The sequence below is a fragment of the Scomber scombrus genome, chromosome 1 (genome assembly GCF_963691925.1).
Source record: "Scomber scombrus chromosome 1, fScoSco1.1, whole genome shotgun sequence".
In the NCBI taxonomy this organism is placed as follows: Eukaryota; Metazoa; Chordata; class Actinopteri; order Scombriformes; family Scombridae; genus Scomber; species Scomber scombrus.
This window is the reverse complement of record NC_084970.1, coordinates 5,902,434-5,928,136: the sequence shown is the minus strand read 5'-3', so window position 1 is coordinate 5,928,136 and position 25,703 is coordinate 5,902,434. Positions and strand designations below refer to the sequence as shown.

The 25,703-nt window shown below is 40.2% G+C and overlaps 1 protein-coding gene across 1 annotated transcript; it reads right to left on the bottom strand.

The window, feature by feature from the left end:
• Positions 1-16,675: 16,675 nt before the first annotated feature.
• Positions 16,676-24,982, bottom strand: dhcr7 (7-dehydrocholesterol reductase). The gene is made up of 8 exons (XM_062419608.1): positions 24,904-24,982; positions 23,944-24,052; positions 22,253-22,475; positions 22,049-22,139; positions 21,704-21,917; positions 19,249-19,453; positions 18,834-18,965; positions 16,676-18,698 (listed from the first exon to the last, which is right to left on the bottom strand). Exons 2-8 carry the CDS (start codon positions 24,030-24,032, stop codon positions 18,234-18,236), a joined length of 1,419 nt encoding a protein of 472 aa, XP_062275592.1. The 5' UTR covers positions 24,033-24,052; positions 24,904-24,982; the 3' UTR covers positions 16,676-18,233.
• Between the last annotated feature and the right edge of the window lie 721 nt (positions 24,983-25,703).

Below are 25,703 nucleotides of genomic sequence, written 5' to 3'. Positions count from 1 at the left end.
GCAGTTAAGTGAACTGGTGGTAAGCACACACACACACACACACACACACACACATAACAAACTGTACTTTCTGATGACAATCCATCGCCGTACCATTTACCCCACCCTCGACCTTCATGTGACCTGCAGAATATGCCGTGTTTGCGGGAGATTATCCTTGTCTTTTCAGGATTTTATGAATGTATTTGCTGATAGTGAGCAGTTCAGAAAGCAGTCTTATAAAAAAAATCAATCCGTATAGGCCATGTAGATATTTACACTAAATAAATAAATAACTAAAAAATCCCTGATGACAGTTAAAAGCACTTTGTATTTTGGCAGCTAAATCTGTTAAAAGGTGTGTGACACAGTAATCCTACAATAATCCCCCCACCGCACCCCCCGGCTTGTTTTCACCTTGTCTCTAACATGTAGTTCAATTTGTCTAATTATGGTCTAATTATACAAATAATGCTCATCATGAATTCTAATAAGTTCTTTGTGAGACAACAACATTGGATCATTTTGAATGAAGTACAGATGTGTAAGCCCCAGTATTCTTTCCAGTTAGATGAGAAGACCAATATCTCTTTGTCTTAAGTAGTTAGCTACTTAAAAATCCCTAAAAATCCCCCTTTCAGCAGCTATTACACTGACTAATCAACACATTACAAATGTAAAATCAACAATTTCTGGTTTTACAGGGGCTTGTGAGCTGTAATTAATTCTTGTTGAACAACAGGAGGGTGCAGTGACTTCCCGTTACTCTTGTTATCACTGTAATGTTGCAGGCTATTTGCTGAAGTGAGCTAGGCTAACTATTTTTCTCCTGCTTCCAGTCTTCATGCAATCTCCTCCTGGCTCTATAGCTCCATGCATACAGATATGAGGGTGGTATCAGACCTCTTATCAGCAAGAAAGCACATTTCCCCAAATGCCACACTACTCCTTTAACCCTTTAATATAATCCCAGTCTAATCTCAATCCTTATCTTTCAATAGTCCATTGTAGAAATAAGAACCATGTCTCTCACACACACACACACACACACACACACACACACACACACACACACACACACACACACACACACACACACACACACACACACACACACACACACACACACACACACACACACACACACACACTCTTCCTTTCACCCTGTCTGTGCTGCATTTTGTCCTCAGGCAGCATTATTAAGACTGACATGTCTGTCAGAAACATATGTGCACCATTGGATGATTGTTGATGGACTGCTTTCTTGACAACTAAAAATAAAACTCAACACACACACACACACACACACACACAAACAAACACACACACACACACACACACACACACACACACACACACACACACACACACACACACACACACACACACACACACAGTCATGCCACCTACATACATGCACTTATACATTCTGTAGATACACATCAATTGCCTGCCCTGCTTTCTCTATTTACGAGGGCTTGTCCTTTTTCCTGTCCGCTTCCAGATCATAACTCCATCCCCTTCCCTCCACCACCACCATCCCCCCCTGCCCCCCTCACCGCCTGCAGAGCCTCCGCAAATGAGATAAGAGCACTAATGTGATTGGGAGAGAGAGAGAGAGAGAGAGAGAGAGAGAGAGAGAGTGTGAGAGAGAGAGACAGAGATAGAGAGAGAGAGAGAGAGACTTTCTAATTTAATAGAAACTCCATCAGGCTAATGGAACTGTGGACTGACCGCCCAGCCTCCTACACACACACACACACACACACACACACACACACACACACACACACACACACACACACACACACACACACACACACACACACAGTCATATACTCTTCACTATATTGTACCTTGTGAGCGTGGGAACCTATTAGCATTCACCACAATACGCTGGGCCACCGAGTTAAATGAATACGCAGAGAGAGGGGACATGAGAGGTTGAAAGAGAAGGATAAACCAATGAGTGTGATAGATGGACTGGCAGGGGAAGGAAGAAAAAAAAAAGAAGAAATGATACTTTTTAGATGGATGTTCAAAGAAAAACAAAAAGAGCCCAAATTAGAGGGAACAAAGCATAAAGTGAGGCAGACAGACGACCGATGTGATGGTCACTCAGCGCAGACAGTTCGCCAATTATGTGGCCGCCGCAGGTTTCTGGTGCTCGTCGAGGATGGGACGACGTGATCGGACGCTGAGAAGGTGGAGTCAATTCAGAGGGGGAGGCGGAGATGACGGATGGCTGTTCGCTCACAATCTGTCCAGCACAAGGCTAATAAATGAGTGTACTCTTACTCTTGCTATCTTACACACACACAAACACTGCTGATTCTCATTCACACAGGGGCTTGTCGGCTGATTTATTTCCACTTACGCTCTCAAGTGCGGAAATTTGGACGAGTGACAAAAAGTACAAACAGGACGTGTCCTTGAACGGCACAGGCACAGTTCTTGCTCTTCTCTCCTCTCCTGTTCTCCCTCTCTCTCTTTTTTCATCTTCCTTTCGGACACAGCGCTTCTTTCACCTCCAAGTCTGTCTGTCTGTCTTTTTTTCCCTCATTTGACTTCCTCGTTTATTAAAGTAACGCCAGTACATTATGTCCTGCAGATGTTTCCCGACTCCTGCTAAAAATGGAATTTCATCTCATCTTTCTGGTTTGTGACCCTGATGAGACAAATAATCAAAAGTTTGAGTTGCCACAAATAACTCAGACGGAATGATGGTGTGTGAAGCCAAATGCTTTTAATCTAAAACACAGATTATATTACTTTACATTACTGCAGAAAATGAGTGTGATATTACCAAAAGTATTTCTACTATAATTCTGAATTTACAAGCAGGACATCTGCACTGATCCAAGTCACATCCTCTTTATTCTGTCACTACCAGTACACTAAAAATGTCATTTCTTACGACGGACATAGACACATTTCTCAGAAACGAGCCTCTGACCAATGAAATCTGCGTCTCTGTGAAGTTTTAAATTGTCACCACAGGCTGAGGTCGCAGAAGCTGTCAGATGAAGACAAATGACAACGACGGGGAAGAGTCTTTTCCTTCTGTATAGTCTTCTGTCAAAACAAACAGTTTAATCTGAACTGTGTGAAAATATTAACTACTGCTGAGAGTATCAGAAAAGCTGGGATAAACCAAAATATAGTAAGACTGAATATCTATAAAAACGTAGTCAAGTTTCTAAAATTTTACTAAAACTATCCTATAATTTTATCTAAAGACTAAGGTGACAAAATGTACTAATGTACAATATTGGCACCTGATAGTACATATTAGATATAGTATGGATTGCATGATTATTGGCCTGGTGTAATCAAAGGTAAAACTATAACATTTTAAATTGGCATAAACACTCAATGAAATCCCGACTGTCAAAATATTGGCACCTATTACATGGGAAAGTATGGATTACATGTGCATGATTACAAGGTGAAACTATAATATTAAACTATAACATTATAAAATATAAAATACTATATAATATTTCAAAATAGCATAAGCACTCCATGAAAACCCCCAAAACAAACAACCAAAAAAAAGCAAAAGAAACTGGCCTGATAGTATATCTTAGTACCTTTCTGGCTTTTCTGAAAATCATAAGCTAGTATATTAATACTAATAATTACAGATTTAAAAATGTTATCCTAAACAGCATGATCAAATTTTAAATCACACACATTTTGCCTCTGTGCTTCTGCACTTAATTGGCCTCATAGGGGTTGCTTTGCTAATGATCAAAACATTCAGCAGGATTGGAGTATTTCCAACAGTAGTTCAGATTTTGATTAAAAAAAAACGCCCTCCTCCGTGTGTAATCTTAAATATTGGCGTTCTTTTAACAGTACGAGCTGTTCTTGAACCACCACGGCGAGCAAAACAAGAATAAAAATGTAATTGCTGAGCGTGACTAGAACAAATAATTAGAGAGGAGGTGCACGGACATAAAAATACAAGACAAAGTAGGTACGGCACATCATTTGTATCGAGACAACACGGACTCAGACATCCTCAATCTGGCTAAGTAACACAATTAAGCTGAAGTAAGAGAGCAAGCCAGGAGGACTGTCTCTGTCTGTTACTGTTGTGCTGCCTCACTTATCATCTCTTTTCCTTTAGTCACTGCTGTTTTTGGTCTGTAGCTGCACATAAGAGAGAGAGAGAGCGAGAGAGGGATGAGGAAGCTGTTGCTCTCAGAGGAAGAAGAGGCAGTGCTTTGATCACCAGACTGATTACTGTTAACATCATTTGTAATGAGATTACTGCATATTGGATCATAAAGGGTCCACTGTCACAATCATTTTTGCACGTGTGTAGGCGAGGCTGGTAACAAAATCCATAACTGTCTCTGAATGCATTATACATTCCACCTCTTCTTAACAGCCAAGATTTATAAAGGGAATCATACGCAGGCACAACGTACACAGACACCACCCCCACCCCCTCCCTCCCTCCCTCCTCACTGCCAGCCACACTAATATCTCACTGTGACTATGGGATCAAATTTTATAGCTCTTAATCTAGATAAATCTCTCTTCTAAACCTTACTAGATTTCAGGTTTTATGTGTTTGACATGAAGAATTACACACAGCATCCGAGCAGATCCCGCTGTAAGTCATCAGACTTCTAGAAGATCCCTACAGGATGCGCGAGCTGCTGTACAGGATTAGAAATCAAGAGGGAAATAATAAATAGTTAATTTCATAAACATAACTTCATGTAGGCGTCTCCTATATATATATATATGAGTTTTTGATATAGTCACCTTCAGATGGCGTAAAATCTATTGATACTGTAAGTAGACAGACTGCATTGTTCTTTAATTATCAGCTGGTGTGATTTCATATTTGTGTATTTTGCTCAAATCCCATTAAAAAAACCCAATGAATCCATCCATCTATTATATACTGTCTATGTAGCCTATACCTGTGTTTTTTTTGTTTTTTTTCACTGAGCCATATTGTTGCACTGGGTGACATGCTTCTTCATAAGCATAACCCCACAAACATTCTAGTTTATTTTGAGTTAATCCCACAAACAGCACCTTGCTGCTGCTAACACTCACAAGTGCATCATATGTGTGTTTATCCACTGCTGAAAATAGTCCCCAACAATTAACCTATTTCCACCTGTTTGAGTAACGTTTGCTGTAAACTACAGTGCCCAGCTGTTTTAGAAAATTGCACGGTCATTTCAAAAAAGTGAAAACCTGTATTTGTGAGCTTTGTTTTTTTTTTTTATAGATTCGGGTCTTCAATTTAGGAACAGATGTGCTTGGGCCTGACTGCAGACAGGGTGATTGTTGGTTTTCGGTCTTTTCATAGGATATGTAGACACATAAGAAAAAATGAACAGTAACACATCTTCACATAAGACCTGACCTGACCCAGTGAGACATCACCTTCAACATCTGTCTCAACCTGCATTTTAAAGGGATAATTCAACATTTTAGGAAATATGCTCCTTTGCTTCCTCTCCTAGTCACACTTTGCAACACATAACACTATTTCTACTCCTATCTGTGTTAGTCATAAATCAGTCAGATCAGCTAATAGGAGCTCTGGATTAGTATAATAAATATCCACTTACATGCTGGTATGATGGGCCTGATTTCTTTGCTTTATTTTATCTATCTTGTGGTTCTTTATTCTTTCAAACACACACACAGGCATGCACACACACACAGACTCCACCCACAGCTCATTTCCAGTAACAGCAGGTTCAACTAACCGACTAACGTGAATGTGTGTGTGTCATGTACTACAGTGTGAATGGGGAGATGTGTGGATGGAGTTGTATAGGAACCGGGTGTGGAAATGTGAAGATTTGTGCCAAGGGACTGGTCCACAGGAAGAACACTCACACATACACACATACACACATACACACAGACACACATACACACAGACACACACACACACACGGTGGTCCGGGGGGTGGGTGTGGGGAAAACCGGTGGACGAGCTGGGAACATAAATGGCAGACAGGCCTCAGAGTGGACTCTGATGGGCACTGTGCCAGCTGGCTGGCAGAGGAAGCTGCTGTGTGTATGTCTGTGTGTGTGCTTTTAAGTGTGTAAGTGTGTGTGTTGGAGATAAACCCAGAGAGCGAGCGAGAGAGAGAAAGAGAGAGAGTGTTCAGGCAATCACTGCTCACCGTCTTTACTATAAAATGTGTTCACTTTCTATTGTCTTAACCTTCACCTGCAACAGTTCCTGAACAGCGCTGACTGGATGTAGATATTAACTACGAGGCCTCATTCAGCTATTCATGGCAGCAGCTGTTTTGGCATTAGTCACATAAATCCAGTGACATTCCCCTCCTTCTAAAAACAGCTCGCCCACAAAGCCCAGCCACTAGATCACTGTGGCAGCCGCTGATGGGAATCAGCAGTGAGGCCCGTTTAGCCTGGCAGGATGACAAGAGGAGACAGAAGTGTGCTCATGAATGTGGAAACATGCATTCACCACCCTTGGACGTTTTCATGTTTTAATCTAATAACAAACATGATGCAAAAATACAAATGCATTCAATCATTTTTATAGGACACACCTACTATAAATCATCATTGTTGCTGCTAGTTGTTTCTAGGAGTGTTCCTTTGTCTTCATGGTGTTTTTACCACAATACTGACTCAGCCAATACTGGTGTGTTTATACAATTGAAACCTCTTGATGACTCACATGTGATCTTCATTTGACTAATGATGTGACCTCTGGAACCTCTGTGAAAAGGTGATTAAAAAGCACGTCAGGGGATGGATAGAACATTTCCAAGTAACTAAGCATCCCTTGGAGTCCAGTTAAATCAGATGCTAAGAAATGGAAGGAGTATAGTACAGCTGTAAATCTGCCTGGAGAAAGGCCTTTCTCATAAATTGTGGAAGCATGCAAGAGGAAGAGGAGTGATGGAGGCCGCTAAGACACCTGTGACAACTCTGAAGGAGTTATAAGCTTCAGAGGCTGAGGTTAGAGAGACACACTATGCATGTAACAACAGCTGGGTGGGTTCTTTAAGCTTTATGGGAGAGTGGTAAAGAGAAAAATTCTTTTAAAAAATAGACACCATCTCATACTCACCATGAAACATGGTGGAGGCTGCGTCATACTGTGGGGATGATTCTCTGTAACAGGAACTGGAAGAGCTGAATGCAACTAAATACAGAGAAGATCTGATACAGTCAACAACAATAATGACCCTGAGCGGCCGGATCAGCGTCCACACCTCAATTTTAGTATTATCTTGTCTTATGTAAAGATAAATTGAATATTTTTGGACTGTTTGTTGGATAAAATAACAGATTTGATGATGTCACTTAGAGCTCTTGGAAATAGTGTGGTCATTTTTCACCTTGTTATATGTTTTATAGGCCAAAAAAAATAATACATTTATGATAAAATATGTATTGTTAATTCACGATCCCCATGCAACCTGACAGAGATAGTGCAAAGTTGATCTTTGACTAAATGTTGTAAATCATTCCTATTATGGTCTACCTCTACATACAGTACTGTGCAAAAGTTTTAGGCACTAAAGTAAAGTGGGTATGCTTTCAAAAATAATGCTATGAACAACTTCATACAAAGTTGAATAAACAGCAGAAACCTGAATGAAATCTGTATTTGTTGTGAGCAGCAGTTCTCCTCGGTACACCTGCACACAGCTTTTTGACACATGGCAGGTCGGTTTTCCTGCATCTTGGAGAACTTGTCACAGTTATGAGGATTTAGGCGTCTCAGTTGCTTCTGTCTCTTCATGTAATCCCAGACTGACTCCATGATGTTGAGATCAGAGCTCCATGGGGGCCAAACCATCTGTCGCAGGACTCATTGTTCTTCTTGTCGCTGAAGATAGTTATTTATGACTCTGGCTGTATGTTCGGCATTATTGTCATGCAGCAGAATACATTTGGGATGGAACAGATGCCTCATGCATCATGCACAAGTGCCTAAATACATTGCACAGTAGATATACATTAAGATATTTTCAAACATTATTATTAAAATCAAGTAAGATTTTCTTTTTGTATGATATATCAGTAGTACCTTAATACCAACAAGCTGATACAGCATAAAAATGTAACTGCTGTCTCACAACCCCCCCCTATACACACACACACACACACACACACACACACACACACACACACACACACACACACACACACACACACACACACACACACATACACATGCTCTTCCTGCACATACACACAGGAATACATGCATACAGCTGTGCACAAAGTGGGTCAGATAACACAAAAGAAGTAAAGAGGGACGGAAATCAATGGGATTTCTCCTAGAGATCAAAAGTAAATAAACACAGAACACACAAACACACGCGCACGCACACACAGAGTTATATTCTCAGCATTTGAAAGAGGAGTACCCTGGCTTTGCAGTGCCACTGGGCAGACAGGAAGTAGGAAGTGGAGAAAGGAAGCGTTGAGTGGCTGATGACAATACCTTCTACATCCTACTGCTCTGCATGGTACAGCTAGGTCAGATTCTGGCGGAAACCCATTCATCCACAGCCACTGTTGCTCTGAAAGATTTATAGACTAATGTTACAATATATAAAGACTACTAGTAAGATCATCCTTAGTGGGATAAACTAGACTTTTAAATACTCCTGCAGCTCTGCAGATTTTAAATGTAGTGCAAAACAGCCATTATTCAACCAAGTCTAACTAATATTAATACGCAGCATGTCTCCTTCCATCAGGTATTAACATGCAGACAGTAGTGTCTCTCTGTAATTAGACAGAGGTTAAAAAAATACTAAATTCGCCTCTTAATGTATCCAAAATGACCTGAATATCTGATCACCTACACAGCCTCTGGAAGCTGTTAGAGCAAAATTGGCAACATTTAAACAGTCTCTAAGACATGACAACCATAGAAATGGAAGTTTATCCTATATTATGCATCTTAGATAGTGATGGACAATGTTATAAAGTGAATTTAATGTATAGTTTGGAGGAATGCCAAGTCTACAAGATGAAATTGTGCACAATTAGCTTCTGCACAGGAAAGGCAAAGTTTGCAACATTATATAATGTGCAATTGTGGTTGCTCCAAATTTGTGTGGTAAAATGTTGTATTGGTTGAAGCATGTCAGTGTTAATGTCAGTGGGCCAGTCTGTGAACTTTAGTCCACAGCAAGATATGGAAATATGTTGTTCACATTTCAAAAGTAATCAACCAGGTATATGAACTTGTGTGTGTTTGACCCACACTGAGCTTTGGTGGATGATGTTGTGTTGCACTCTGGAAAAAAGGGATAAATAATCACACAAGTGATGCAGTGTTTCCTCAACCAGAGCTTTAGTGAAGTGAGTTCAAATCATATTTTACAACAATACTTTAGTTGAAACAGAGTACATCTGCACAAAAATACATCTGCATATACTGTATAAGTATGTTTACAGCTCAAATAATGTGATTAAATGCCACTTGTCTTTAAACTGCATATACATTTAACAATATAAACCTGCAGTATTTTTAATACACAAATTGCATCATACAACAACTGAATCTAAATTATTAATAAAATCAAATACAGCATTTCTCACATATAATTCACAATTTCCTCATCAGCTCAGTATCATCAGTAAATATTAGTAGTTCAGTGAACTCACCCTTTTCTTAGACAAAAGTTGCTAATTAAACAAGTAAACTTGAACAAATAAAGTAACTACATAAACAGTTACTTTATTTTTTTTTTACTATTACAGTTGCATGTGTTGCAGTACAGATTGAGCCAGATTCAGCCCTTTTCCTGAAGTGAATGTCAGGCTGTTGGTTTTTTTATACATAGTTTGAAGAAAATTTCAGCATGAATATCAAAATTGAATTTTTTTTAGTGACATCTAATCATTCTTCTTGCACCACCATCAACCCAGAAACTTTACCTTCTACAGGTTTTTAGGTCTTACAAGTGAACAAAATGAATTAAATTCACTAAGCAAATTACCTAACATTTCTTTCTTCATACTGTTATTGTTGTCTCAGTGACGACAGAGAGGCCTATATAAAACTGATCTTAAAACTTGCTCTGTTTTATTCAGTGTTTATATTTAGCTGGTGTGTATTCAGTGTGGACGTAGTCTAAGGATAGCAACAAGTCTCTAGGGGCAGCCAGTGAAGCTAGACTTCCAGTCCTGTTTACTTTAATATTCAAAAGTCCTCTAAAGTGACTTCAGTAATCTGTGAACTGGTTTATGATGATTCAACTTTCAAAAAGACCAATAGAGCCAGAATAGCAAAACACATAATGCTGGTGAGTTGATCCTTGTGCTGACAGAGTGCTATTCACTGCTGTTACAGAGACAATTTGAACTTCCTGTTGCTAGAGAATTCCTGCCAGTGTAAATACCAACACCACAGTTTCATCATCATTGTATCATCTTGCTTTGCTTGGTTGCATACCAACTCTGTGGTAGATGAAAGAGGGTTGTTCTTTTTGCAGAAAAGACATGCATAGGGCAGCTTTAATATCTGAATAAATCACCCTCTGGACAAAAGACACATTTTAATACCAGGTGTATATAAAGCCAATGTGATACTTGACAGGGAAGATAGTAGACAATGTACAGTATAGGGAGTGTGGGTTTTAAAATGTCTTATGTCTATGTGTCTGGAAAAACAGCAACTGACAAATCCAAAGACGCACAGAGCGTTAAGAACCAATGGCAACCAATTACTGACAATCTGCTGAGAATGCAGAAATGAGCCGAGCAGATGGAAAGGACACCACTCCTTAGACCACAAGTTATCACCAAGGAGGAAGGGGAATAGAGGTGACCTGAGAATACATATGTGATAGGTGGGTGGATGGGGTGACAGAATTAAAGGACGAATCATGATACCATTAACACAGGAGTTTGTAGACGAGGAGGTAGTATGGTGATGGAAGGGTGAGGAAATGAAGGTCAAAATAAGGGTGGGGATAAGAGCACGTGTTTAGAACTGTCCCATTGGTGAAGGTGAAGATGGGAATGGGGAATATGTGAGCGGCGAGGGGAAGGGGTGACGTATAGAAAGACAAAGTTCGGGACCAGGCCAACGGAGAGTTGCAGGGTGTGGAAAGGAATGGACAGTGTATGTGTGTGTGTGTGTGTGTGTGTGTCCGTGTGGAGAGCCTAGAATGGTTGTAAAGTCCCTGCAGACCCGTATCCATCTCTGTATAAGTGGATTCCACGGCTGGGCTGTTCATAAAATGCAACATGTGTTAGCCCTTTATTTCTGGCTTAGGTTCTGGCAGAGTTTCCCTGGCTCGGTATCAGCGCTGGAACCAACACGCAAAGGTCAAAGCTAATAATGTGGCGAGGAAGAGCTGGGCTCAGCATTAAGATGGCTAGTAGAATAGACTGAGTTTAGGGAGCGCTGTGGTTAACGTGTGTAACAAAGCAAGAAAACACAGCCTGACTGCCAAGAAAAGGCAAGATTGAGCCGTTACAAGGCGCATGTGTGACTGAAATGCTGACTTAACACGAGGCGCTGTATTATATCCAACCTCTGGTTCTGCTTCAGATAATAGGAAAGACGACAGATTGGATTGCTGTCATCATGTATAATCTATGCAGTGCAGCATTTTAATGGTGTGTGATTTTTGCGAGTTTGATTGAAGGTAATGGAAGAGTGATTGCCCCTTGTGATTTATTAAAGAGAAAGCTATTAGGGGCTGTGTGAAGCGCTGCTGCTGCTTCAATTATCATTAGATCCAGTTCAGACTGGTCAGCTAATTGGTAAAGGAAAAGTGCAAAGCTCACTCAGCATCTCTTTATGGGTTTACACAACCGTGGATCTGCTGAGAGAAGTTAGAGGTGGTACATGGTACGTGATATTTCGACTTTTAGTTTTGTAAAAGTTCTACTTTTGCTTTTTCACAGGAAGGTCAGGCAGGGTTAGTTGCAGAAAAGCAGTGGTGTGGCTATTAGTCATTTAGTGCCTTTCTCAACCTCACTTCAGAAAGAATTAGGCTTGAAACTCGAGTCGCCTAAACAACTACCTATGCCATTTTGACATCATGCTTCCATATAAATAGTTTATTGGCTTCGGTTGTATTTCTCATTTATTCCACTCAACACACCTCAGCCCAAATCAATAAGTAATATAAGAGGATAAAGTATGTTGATGTGATGAGTAATGTTCAAACTAAGAGTCAAAGGCCTTGGTAGTGGCTCTTTCAGATGGTGCTTTGAGTTAAATGTTCACATTGAAAATGCTAACCTGCTGATGTTTAGCAGATATAATATTTACAACAAGTCAACCAAATACCTAATTTGACCATGTACTCCTTAACAACACAGTGTTTTCTAATCTGGTGCCCCTAATGGCAGTAATTGAAACAAATCACTGTTTAAAAAAATACTGTTTTATGATGTGAAAATGCTATGGTTACCGTCTGGTTAGGGAAAAACCTATTGTGTTATTTTTGGTAGGGAGGACAGTCTCTGTGTTTACCATTTTAACCCTCGTAGATTGGCATATTAGCTTCCTAACTTTTGTTAATGCCCAAGGCTTCTATGCTGAAATGAAGCCATTCATAATTAAAGAATGTATGTGCATGTATTCATCTTGCACAAAGAACTTGTTTAATCTCTACAGTATTTTTTGTTTGGTCATTTAACAAAAATCTAATATCAATATGTTTATTCAGTATTTGTGGTTCTTCACAGCCTTTAACAGCAATGCCCATTAGCCCAAGACTATCGCGGGTTGACAGAGGAGCAGAGACTATGGGCGTGTCAAGGGGTCTCGGTAGTAGAAAGTAGAAAAGAAGGTTTCAACTTCTGATAGTAAGTGCTGTAGTGTATGCTGATTTGTCTTTTAACTTTTAACTGAACACACTTCATTTTTTCAGAAAGACCAATGAAAGAAATGCTGAATGAGAGATTCTATTGAGTTAAAGAAGTTAGTGGAAAAGAGTTTAGCACAGTCATGACTTTGGCCCTCGATTGTATTTCAGCCATGAATGTAGTAACAATTGATTCCAAGGTTTCTAAGAATGCTATGATGAGAAAAATAAAACATATTTCCGGTCTTGCTTAAAGTGGCGTGAAGACTTGAGAATCCTAAATACTTTCATTGGGACCTGAAATGTCTCACCCTCCTGCCAGGCTGTCAGCATCACTGGATATCACACCAGTTAATATCCCAGATACCAGAGTAGGGCGAGGTCTTGTGAGGCTAGGAAAATCTGGGCAGAGGGTGTCCTTGGAGTTGATTGTCTGCCCAGTTTGGCAGCTTTGTCCATGGTCTCCAGTGCCAGCTAATATCCCTTACCCTACTCCCTACCCTCTGGACAACTGGCTGTCACCCGGGCAATTCTGCTATACACACCCTCAACCACAGACCTTTGTTCACATGACCGTCTCCAAAGCAACCAAACATGTGAAACAAATCCTCTCCCTCTGGAAAATACCCACCTGTTTCTTGTGTATGTGCCTTGATGTTCAAGAACGCATTTAACGGGTGTCCATGCTTGTGTTTGTACAAGTCACGGTGTGTCTATCTGTGAGTTTAGTGGAAGTGAATTACCCACTCAGTCCTCGGTTTGTGTTTTCACAAGTAAATTTCAATGTTGCTGATCTCTCAGCATCATTTATAATCCAGTAAACAGTGTAAGTGCCACTACAGCCACAGCAGCCCTCCTGCAGCTCTGTCAAGCTCAATTTGGCCCAGTGTTAGCGGTGCAAGCTCTAACAGCTTGCACCCAAACTGGAGGCTGACTATCAACACAGGACAAGTAAAAAGAAGTCAGGCCCTTGACTGTCACACTCCAAACATGTAAAAAATGGCCAATTTGGTGCCTGAGCTCCGGCTGGTGTGACTGCTGATGTGTGAAGAGAGTGCCTCAATGCCTCACAACCCTTGTTAAAATGAGATGCAGCATCTACAGCCAATCATTTTTACCACATCAGCCATGGATTTGTAGCACGGCCTGAGAATCCTTTTTAATCCCTCTAATTCTTTCTCTGCTCCTAATCCTTTTTTAATTCAACTCTCTGAGTGACTTACAAGGACTCAAGCCTAAAATGTAGGCATAGGAGCCTGTCAGCTTAATTTGCCAGGCCCCGTTTTCTCAATTTAAGAGAATATGTCTGGAAGTGCACAATAGAGGAAGACTTTTTAAGAGTTTAGGTGGGATGTGTTGTCTGGCTTCAGGTTAAAGACAGATGCTTTAGGTCTCAAGCCATAAAGTTCAAGGCGTTGTTGAGTTGAGGATGAACAGATATCGGGGCGAACACCCACACCTTCAGGGTTATCTCTTTGGAACGCTATCAATATTAACCACATGCCCTGACCTCGGCCTCAAACTGGTGGGTCTCTTTTTGTTTAGTCTGGTGGTCAGATTGCCTGTCTCATCAGTCCATTAGCTAACAGGACGGACCAGGCTAGAGGTCAGAGGTCAGAGGAGAAAAAGAAGGGAGGAAGGAAGGAAGGAAGGAAGATCAGTGGAAGAGTAAAGAGAAAACAAAGGAAGACTTAAGTGACTCTTGTTGTCAGACAGATATAGAATCAGAGAAACAGAGACTAGGCTGTTGACATATGAAGTGGATGAAACAAGAGTCAAAGTATTACCTATTTACAACATAAATATACAGTATATTTACCCTTCACTATTTTATTGGAATACTGATTGTGGAATTTTCCTGACTACCACATTACTTTCTGATGACAATCCCTTAGTTGGGGAACATGAATGTGTGTACTAAAATCCACTGCAATCCATCCAATGATTGTTGAGATATTAGAGTCTGGACTAAAGTGGGGGACAGACCGATTGACATTGCCGTTCCTGGTTCCCAGAAAGAAAGATTGAGTGACTCCTTTTGTCGTCAGGCAGATATATACTGTAGTAGTAGTGAGAGAAACAAATATGCCATGCTGTAGAGACAGGAAGTAAAAGAAATAAAAGACACTTGCAATAAATGTAACCATCAACCCCAAGCACAAGAAATCAACATTATGACGGCTAGAATTGCTCCTTCGCCACCAACCACCGGCAGCCACTCAATCTAACCTCATCCACCACAATGTGATTATTGGGTATACCGCTGCCTGGAATGCTCTTTAGAGGTCTGCTGTACTTTATGGTACATGTGAATTGTCAGTGCCCGCTGTTTGCTGACAAATCTTGTATTTTTCTCCCTCTCTGGTGCCCCTTTCCTCCTGGCTTACGACTTACCCACAAGTCTCTTACCCCCCAAACATCTAATAAAAACTAATTTGGCCCCTTGGGAAATCAAGCCAACTTTCGCTGAGCAGTGGCACCAACTCCAAGTATCCCATTGTGCTTTCTGTCTATCTCATTCTACTACTCCCTGGTCTGTCTCTCACTCTGACTTTGCCTCTCATTCTCTCTACCACTCACTTCACTCAAACTCCACACTTTGTAAGAACTATTTCTTTCTGCCTGACCCCCACCTGCCCCTCATCGCAGATGAATGTGCAGCTGCAAAAAAGAGGCTTCTACAATATGGTTATTGTGTACACTGGGCACTTATATGGGCGGGTGCATGATCCTGACTCGCAAATTCAATAGCGTAGCCTTTTAGTGTCTTCACAAAAAGATCATCCCTTTCTTCAGATTTCCATCTCAGTCACAGAGAGCTATTTGTCAACTGGGTCATGAGCGAAGCCGGCCATCGAACAGCACTTCTTCGCCTTCAGGGATAATTTGAGAATCAATTAACCTGATAAAAGAATGAACGGTAACTCGGTTCAATGTAATGTAATGCAATGAATCTGGTGGATATTGCATTAGCTTTGAGCAAAGGCAAGAGGAATCAATGGATCTTCCATTATCATAACTGATTTACATCCATAACTTGTATCATTAGGCTGATAGGAGACCTGCTGAGGCTGAAATTCAGGATCTTTCCGGAGCTTTTATGACACAATAGGCCACTTGGGAACGAGCTGTCAAATTATACACGGCAATGTCTTCACCTGCAATAATCCACTTTTAAAATATCTTTTGGATGTGATATCAAGGCTGCTTGAACACCTTTTGTTGAAGTAAAAAACCCCTTTGAGGATTGCGTGGTGTTCTATAAGTCTTAGTCTTTGCTTTGGTCTCTGCTCCATCAAAACCGTCCTGCCTTTCTTACCAGAACTGTTTTAATGACCTCCATAAAAGAGGGCCTCTCTATGTATACAGAGTATGTACAGTTAGTTGAGAGTTACTGGTGGTGATAACACAGTTGGTGTTTCCACGCAAAAAGGACATTATGTAATGGTTTGGGTCTGGATTGTAATTTGAGTGTTTTAAAAAAAATATTCTTAGATAAATCTACTCTTAATATGGGGGTTTGCTGTTTAAGCCATCCCACTGTTACCCAACCTGTATTCTTATTGAACTTTCTCCAAGCATGACTGTCCACTGGGATTACTGTCTTCTGCTGCCACCTAGTGTTAATATAGCAAGGGATATCTAAATCTGATGCGCCCAGTTGATCCATTTGTTTCTTTTGATTCTAGACTATACTATTGGTGCTTTTCTATTGGTTACTTTGACTTTCATATTCACATATATTTCTCCCCCCCCCCCTTATACCAAAGTATGTATTTCAATTTCTTAACATTTCATCCAGTTGGGGAATGTCACAAATATATACAGTAAAATGTGAATGAATTAACATTTCAAATAGAAAAGAAAGATGGAAGATGTCACAAAAAAAGAAGTTTATTTTCTCCCTTCAAATATAAGAAAAGGCAGTGCTGGTATGAGGAAATTAGCACTAGTCACAAAGGAAATGTAATGGTTTGACAACATTTCAAAATGCTTTACAGATGTAGTGAACATCAGAAAGAACAGTTTTATAATGAGGCAGTGCCTTAATGTTTGGTTTCTAAACCACACATAGGCTGGAAAGTGCTGTTTATTGCTGTTAGATCCTTAAAGAATTTCTGCTGTTCTTTTAGTCTAATGAATCTTAAAACCTGTCCTTAACATACCTGATTTATGTGAGCATGCTGCTCTCAACCACAATGAGGGAAATTCTCACCAGTATTTCAAGCAATTACCCAACTAAACCCAAGTCTGTAGTAACAAAATGATCCTGCAGTAAGACATTAAAAAGACTGGGAAAAAAATCACAGCATGTAAGAAAGCCTTTATACAGAGATTGCAAACTCACTTTGAATGAGGTCTCAACAATGGAGCCATGTTTCGGTCCATTAAGCCAGTAGGCCAACTGAACAATATATTTGATATTGGTCAATATTTCAGCTTTTACTAATCAAAAAGCATAAAAATCGGAATACCTGAGTGCTATGTGTAATCTTCAGATTATTTTAAAAAAGCCACAGGTGTCACATTTACAATGATATAAACCAGAAAAGTGTCCGATTTGAAACCTGGAACCACACGTGTATTCTTCTTGATATGACTATCAAGCTGACAAACTTGTTATTGATAAATTGATTTATCAAGTTACTATTTAACCCATATAAAGCTGCATTATGGGAATGCTGCAGCATTGGGTAGATTACACACAGACACCAGAGCACTGCATAACTGGCTCTGTTTTTGTCCTTTTTATGTTCTGGTTGGTCTAACTGGATCTGAAGATCAACAAAGACATTTTAAAATGAGTTAAACTGTTAACTGGTCACAGCATAAAGAAAGCAGCAGACTGGTCTTTCAGACTGCCTTCACTAAGGAAAAATATAGCAATAAACTGTTCTGTAACTGCATACACACATGTGCAGTGAAGCAGCATACAAACATATTAGAACATACATACAACTGATGAAATGTGTAAAAACACATACACAGTCACACAAACCGCTAGGTTATCTTGCAAACCCCATTCCTATTTAGAGCTGGGTATCGTTTAAATGACTACAATACCAGTACCAACACCAGTACCCATAAAGAGATACTGATACCAACAGAGTAGTTGACTCAATACCTTTTTTTCCTCCTTCATTCAACAACTGCCAACTCAAAATACACTGTGCTCGACTTCATTGCTACAGACTGTATAGGTTGTAGCGGCCGCAGGAGTGTACCAATCACAAGTTGCATTAAATCAAGGAATGCCAAGAAATAGAGTTTTTTTTCTAGATCTAGATATAAAAATGATCAAATGCAGGTACAGAGTTATTTTGACTGACACCTTAAAAAGATATTGAGTACCGATACCCAGCCCTGTTCCCATTTCATAATTTCTGTATCTCTCTTAATCTTTACCCACCCCCCACCTCTTTTTTATCTTCCTCTCTAAAACACCCCAGGGATTAGCCGGTAAGGCACAGCATCAGTGTAGCGTTTCCAGTCCTTGCCATACTTGCTGCTGCAGCGGTGCTCATCACGCACGCAGCGGTGGACCAGCAGGATGGTCATGTAAACGATGTAGAAGTATGGTAGTATGTGGCCAAAGCCGCAGGCAGCACAGTAGGCCAGCGAACCCATCAGGTCACCGGTGTAGTTGAAGTGCCGGGCCAGGCCCCAGAAGCCTGATGTCATGAGCTTGCTGCGGTGGACCCCTCCGTCAGCGGAGCGGTACGAGCACTCAATGTACTCTGGCTTACGGCCCCAGATGGAGCAGGAGCCCTCTGTGCGCCGGAACAGGTCCTTCTGGTGGTTGGTGGAGCGGAAGATGTAGTACCCGACGAGGCCGAACAACAGGACAGCCAGGGCGTTGACATTGGAGAGCTGGACTGGGTTGTACACCAGGTACAGACCCTGAAGAGCGAAAAGCACATTAATCGTCAATGGACAATAACCAACTATGAAAAACTAAAGATGTAATTTAATATTATTTATAACCTGTGTGTGTGTTAGCATGTGTGTGTGTTAGCATGTGTGTGTGTATGTTACCTGGAGTGTGTACAGATAAGGCAGCCAGACACAATCTCCCCAGCCCAGATACCATCCGAAGTGGTCATGGCAGATATCGATGGTTTTCAGGTACCACGCCTCATTCCAGAAGAAATCCAACACATAGATAGCCTACAGGAAAACACAGTTGACTTAATTATCTAGTAGTTATTGAGAAACCAGGATAAGAGACCTTTTATTTGTATTCATACTGCAGCTTCAGAGTCAAGAACCTTAAAGTTTAAGTCAAGGAAAGGTGAACGCTTATCTTCAGGAGCCATAAACTCATTAAATTGTTCAAGGCCAAGAGGCAAATATTAAATCTTAATTGAGTTGCTAAGGATTTGTGCACATCAAAGCTTACTACTACTACCACAGAGCTTTAAGTTTAGAATCCACCGTTATATCTCCTCACCTGCAAAACGTTGACCAGAATCATGGAGTTTGTGACGTGGCCATACAGTTCTTGCTGCTTGGCCATGTAGGACAGATTGATAAGAGTCCAGGCTACAATGCCGGGCCGGCCGTTGAAGAAAAGCTTGAAGTCAAACCAATTGCCAATGCGGGGGTTGAACTCAATTCCCATCATGTAGTTGTAGAAGACGTTCCCTGTGAACTTGCTGTAAAATCAAAATAAAGAGTGGAAGAAAAACAAGTTGATTTAGTGGAGTGCTGTTTCAGTGCAAAAGATTAACATATCATACATGTAGAAATCTCTTTCTGCTCTGTTAGTTCCTCTAAACTGAGTCCTGCCACAAGGTGATCTAGTGACATCTGCTGTTCTAAGTATGAAAGTGCAAATAGTTTACTTTTTTACTTAAAAAAAACAACAACAAAAAAACATGTTCTTGTTGTTATTGTATTATTATTATTATTATTATTATTATTATTATTATTATATATATATATATTTTTTTTTAATGTAGATTCTCAGTGCCGGGATGAACTGAATTTGAAATCTAGAATTAGAAGCTTTGTGATTTGTAGACCGGAGTAGGGTTCAGTTCAAATTATTTCTCCTTGCATTCTGAGAAAAAACTTTTTTTTTTGTCAGTTCTGAATTATTAAAAAGAAAAAAAATCTACATTTGTACTTTTATTTACTGATTTTAATCCAAACACATTAGGATTTCTGTGCAGCTGGTTCATTGAGGCATTCAAGAGCTTGTAAACCTTCCCAAACTTTCACAGGTACTTTTTCCCTTATTTCTTGAAGTGTGGTCTTTTTTCAGCTGTTCATTATCTTCCTGCCACTGTAAAAACATGTAGACCTTGTACTAGAAATACAACTGCCATGATCAAAACACATTTCAGTGCAGTCTTTTTCTTTCTCTTTTTTTGAGCAGACAGAAACTTGACAGTCACGGATGGATGCAACCCAATAGAAAAGAATAGGCCAAAAAAAACCAAAACAAAACAAAAAATGTAGTCCCCTCACAATTTTAGAACCGTTATTGTGGAACTAATACATTTTGTGGACCAATGTAGCTAATACATGTGTGTGTAGATGAATAGAATAGAATAGAATAGATGTAAGAGAACAGTACATCTGTAATAGGGATGTCACGATGTCAGATTTTAGTGTCACGATTATTGTGAGAGGAAATAATTTACACCATGGAAGGAAACACTGAGCATTTTTTAATTAAATATCTTATTCACACACTTTCTTTTGGTCCTGCAAATAAAAGACTTCAAGCCTACTCGATAGTTCCAAAAAAAATAAATTAATAAATAATAAAAGAATATAGCCAAATAATCATTAGACTTCTATGTGAACCATTATAACTTCTTTTAAGAAGCCAAAGATTAGGCCTACAGTTTAAAATCTAACTGGATAGCCTTTAACTGATGGTGATTTACTCTATGATGAACTGTTTAATTAATATTTATTTATACAATTATATATGGCTTTAGCAATATTGTTCAATTCATGCCCATAAAGAATTTTCAGTGGAAAGGTAGAGAGAGGGCACCTGAGAGAGAGCCCCTCCTCCTCCTCTCCCCCCTCCTCCGTGTGTCTGTGTGAACTCTATGTGAAATCGGGTGACTTTAATAACTTCGGAGGAGTTACACAGTTTAGGGCCACTTTGGTACATTTAACTTATTTAGTTTTTGCCTTGATTTGGGCACACAAAGATGGATGATTATCCTGAAGATGTTGGCACATGTTGGACATGTTGGAGCCTTTAGCAGCAACCTTCCGGCAACAGGCTCTGCAAATTGGATATCCATCTTTGACCACGACACCCTGATCATTTTTTAAATATCCAAAATGGTTCCACACTGCTCACTTGGTGTGTTTGTTTGTTTGGTGGATATAATTGAGTATCACTTCCCTCTGCCGTTTTCCAGCTTTTTGACTGACCGGGTAAGCTCAATGCGTATGACACACTGAGCACACAGTATGACGCCACACACGCACACACACATAGGATGTGACTCCCGTTGCGACTCGTGGGAGATTTTCCGCTACTCCAACCGTGACATTTAATCGCGGTTAATATTAAAACCGGTTAATCCAACATCCCTAATCTGCATGTTATCTAATTTAATTATAGTTGATGCTAGTTGCTAATGCAAGTTAATGCTAGGTAATTACAGACCGCACACTTTCATCATATATACATTACATTTCTTTTTCTTGAAAATAGTTGTTATACCTTGCTTTAAAAATTATGTTAAAGTTTAATAAAAAGTACATTAAAGTCTAAGTTGTAAAATATTTTAGTACAAAATAATTGCAGTAATGCTGGTTTACAGAGAAATGGCTGAGGTGACCCTAAGAAATAGAAATTCAGCCACTTGGGTAAAGTTCAGACACCTCTTCACCTACTTGAGTTATCCTGTCACGTGTGTATAAGCACTCACCAGTCCTCAGCGTTGGTGGGGAACAGGTAGGCCTTTATGAAAGCGAAGGAGGACACAGCGTAGCCCAGTATGTTGGCGCACCACATCAGGGGGATCCAGTTGTCGAAGATGATGGTAGGAGAGAACCAGTGGAAGTACTGGGCGTTTGCATACCACAGGGCATGAGTGATCAGCCAGCTCTGCAGCCCGTTGATCTCATACTTGTTAATCAGGCCTGGAGAATTGGGAGACAACACATGGGCATCATTAAAATCAATACTATTGTTCCAATATTCAAAAGTCAGACTGTTTTCCTACAGATTGCATTAATAAAATGATGTGTGTGAGTATGTGAGTGTTCATTACCAGCAGGAGTTCGTGCTCCATCCTGAACTCCACCAACAAAGCCAGGAATAAACTTGTGTGTGACATCAGGAACACACATATACAGGAACACCTGAGGGACAATGCAGCCTGTTTTCATTTTCCTGTTAGGCAACAGAGCAGTTTTGTTTTTTTTATGAGCTGCACCCTGCATTTTGTCATCTTTACCCCCCTCATTTGTCATACCTGGAAGGCCACCCATATGGCATATATCTTGGCAGCTGTCCAGGTGAAGGAGGGTGACCGGGCCCAGATGGAGAGCAGTGTGGTCTCTCCTTGAAACAGTTCAAACAGAGGCTGGGTGATGGAGCACTGGTACTGGTCGCAGGCCATCACAAAGTAGAAGACAATGAAAGGGGCGAAGCAAAGGAGGGCGATCACGCTGCTCAGGGAAAACCAGTCCACCTCCCTTAAAATGAATCAGACATACAGTATGAAACATAAGCTTTGCATTGTTAAAACAGTAATTAATATTTATCATTGTCACTCATTTATTTTGCTGAATAATTTGGGTTAATGCCATAATAAAACAAATGCTTTACTGTCCTATGGATAAAGTGGATATCAGTTAGTGGCTCTGTATACAGTACATGTGTACACCAGTCAGCAGGTGAATCTGGACATGCTGACGTGTGTGCATGATGTCGTAGTAAGAGTGACACTCATCTTAAGGGGCGGTGCTGTGTTTTCTCACAGTCTTTACAAAACAAAGAGCCAGACTGTATAAGACATGGATTAAATTGTGTTGATCTAATCTAACCGACTAGTCTGACTAACTTTGCCAAGGTGCGTTTCATCCAACATTATTTTGTGAGATTACCTGATAAGTTTAAACAGCTCCCTTCACTATAGCAAAACAGGTTCTTGAGAAATCTAAGTCTAATTTTACATTTCTCTTACCATACAGGACATGCAGATTCCCCCTGAATTCAGTGGCACAGTGTTTTCCAATATGTTTTGCTTGTGTCCCCTTAATACAAATGTTTGATGTAACCTCTTGTCACAGGCAGTATGGGTTGTGAACAGTTTAGAATGACATTTTAGACAGTTTCATTTGAATTTTTGAGAGGATGAAGTAAAACTAGAGTCAAAGATTATTGGCAGCAATAAACTTGCAACCTAAACTCTCTGAGGGGGTTTCCATCCACATTGGGATTGGTAACTACTGGTTTTGCACAATATCATATGCATAGCAATCAAGAACATTTGTAAGACCCTTTTTACACTATTCTCTCTTCTTTTTTTTAAATGAGTGGGATACACTGAAGTCAGCTGGAGGCTGCACTTTCAACCAATTAGCTAGCCAGCTATAGCTGATAGATCGACTGATGATAGTTGTCTTTCAGCCTGGAGCGGGGGCTCAACTGGCAGACTCAACCTGCTCCAGGAACACTTCTTATGGCACCCTGAACCCCATTTGTTTGCACCTGTAACAAAAGCTTCCAAACCTCTGGGTCATAAAATATTTGCTCCTTAGTTGTCAAAAAACAATAGAACAAGTTTGTGAGCTATTAAAGACTGGTGTATTTTTGCTCATCACTGTCTGTCACACCGACCACACAAACACAGTTTTGGAACTAAAACAGTTCAGCAGTGCAGGATGTAACCATCCACCATAACCACCTTTTAGCATTCAGCAGCATCTGTGTGAGAGCGCTACCTGACAGTTCCTGTTAGTCACCAAATGCAACTTTTGGTTTCTGTTAAATTTTATTTTAACGCTTGTTCACTCTTTCTCATTGTGCACTCTCTTTTCTCTGTATCAAGGTTTATCCGTGTGTTAGGAGGATAAACAGAAAGATCATCCACCTGTTTAATGAACCCTGAAATGTTTTAAGGCGTCAGAATGACAGCCTTGTGTCACAATGTGAACTCACCATGCTCTCCCCCACTGTGCTGGCTCCTCTTTCTGTTCAGATGTCTTTCCATTGGTACTGGGCTGGGTTCTTCTCCTGGTGGCCTCCATTGCCACTTCACCGTTCGTCACTGGTGAGAGATCAGATTAAGATCAGTTATGCATTGGTGAGCTGTACTTTGTCCACTTCCATAGTCACTTTTAGACAACAAGTGCAACATGCAGGAGAATTCAGCAAATGCAGAAGCCATACACCAGGCATTAATGCAAAACTACACTGATAATAACAGCGTTATTCTTTATCACAGACTGAGTGACTAAATGCATGTTCAACAAATACCTCAAACTGAAAGTGATCTGACATGCCACAAATGCCGTTCAGTCCAGCATGCATTCATAAACTGATAATGAGGAAATGAGGGGAATTAAAGTGAATGTCCTTGTCAGATAACAAACAAGGCCTTGAATGGAGGTCAGTTTGATCAAACTTGACAGCTTGTATAACAGACTGATATTTATTCAACTTTTATTCACTGAATTTGCACATGTGTTCCACCCGCACATACTTCTGTGGCAAATGTTATGTCATGTCAGCTGGAATAACTCACACTAAAGCCACACAGACAATAGATCTCTAACATGTTGCTATGTGAATGCTTTCAAACAACACGTCCATGTTTAGCTTTCATGTTTTTCAGCAGCTGCCCCACACACAAATGAAACGAGGCGGGGGGGGGGGGGGGGCACCCACCATTACATAACGTTACAAAAAAACATCCTTTTTATTTCTTTATCCCGTTACGTCTGATGCTACATCGACGTTACATCAATGAACGGCCTAAGTTATATCCTTTGTATCTTGAACGACGTCACTTATAGTTTAAAAACCTACCTAGAAAATACACATGAAGTCAAATTAAACACATTTTCTAACGGATAACAATGCTGGTAAAGATGCATTATTAAACTGAAGCTCACTCACCCGTAGATATTACACACAAGGAGGCTGCAGCTCGTCTCCTCTTCCCTCCAGGTGCGCCAGCTTCTCATGTAACCGCTGGAGAAAGCTCAACGTAATAAGCGTAATGTTACGTACCCGCCCATAACGCGACTACGGGAAATATTTTAACCAATGGTACCTACGCAGAGGCGGGCCCGAGATACGTATATGTCCTCTGATTGGTTGACACTATCTGGAGCCACTAGCACCTGATAGCTCAGCCACTGCTTGAATGGAACAGGCAGAGCACACAATGAACTGGCAACGTTATGAAAGAAACTACCTGTCCATCAGCATCTGAGCGCTTTTAGGTAATACATTCACTTCTAATGAACCGATAGTAGGCTGCCAATAAAATCCAATAACAGCAAAACATGTTTCGTCTTTTGCTTATTTCATACTTTAAAACAATGCAATAAAAACAACATAAACTGCATTAATACATTAATAACAATCAAACATCACCCATTAATTCTGAATGCAACGTGTTGTTAAAAAGAGCTTTTCCTTCATTTCCTTCATGGACAGAAGATAAAGTCACCAACACAACATAAGACAGAATTGCCATTACACACATATCTTTGGGCAAGCATGCTTGCACCAATCATTTATGAGTTTAATCCCCACAACATTTATATAAATACATAATTCTCCAGTTTTTCAATTACATGCAAAACGATATTGTTTCAGAAATGGTTAAAGAACATTTACAATAATACAATATGATCAAGTACAGTTACCATCAAAAACACAAAAGCCTTAAAGCACAAGAGTACACACCC

Excerpts from the sequence above, each read along its gene's own strand:
- dhcr7 (XM_062419608.1), bottom strand. The coding sequence starts at position 24,032 with ATGGAGGCCACCAGGAGAAGAACCCAGCCCAGTACCAATGGAAAGACA. Across the intron at positions 22,140-22,252 it reads CCATATGGGTGGCCTTCCAG|GTGTTCCTGTATATGTGTGT; the intron begins GTATGACAAATG and ends ATTGTCCCTCAG. Across the intron at positions 18,699-18,833 it reads CTTATCTGTACACACTCCAG|GGTCTGTACCTGGTGTACAA; the intron begins GTAACATACACA and ends TTCGCTCTTCAG.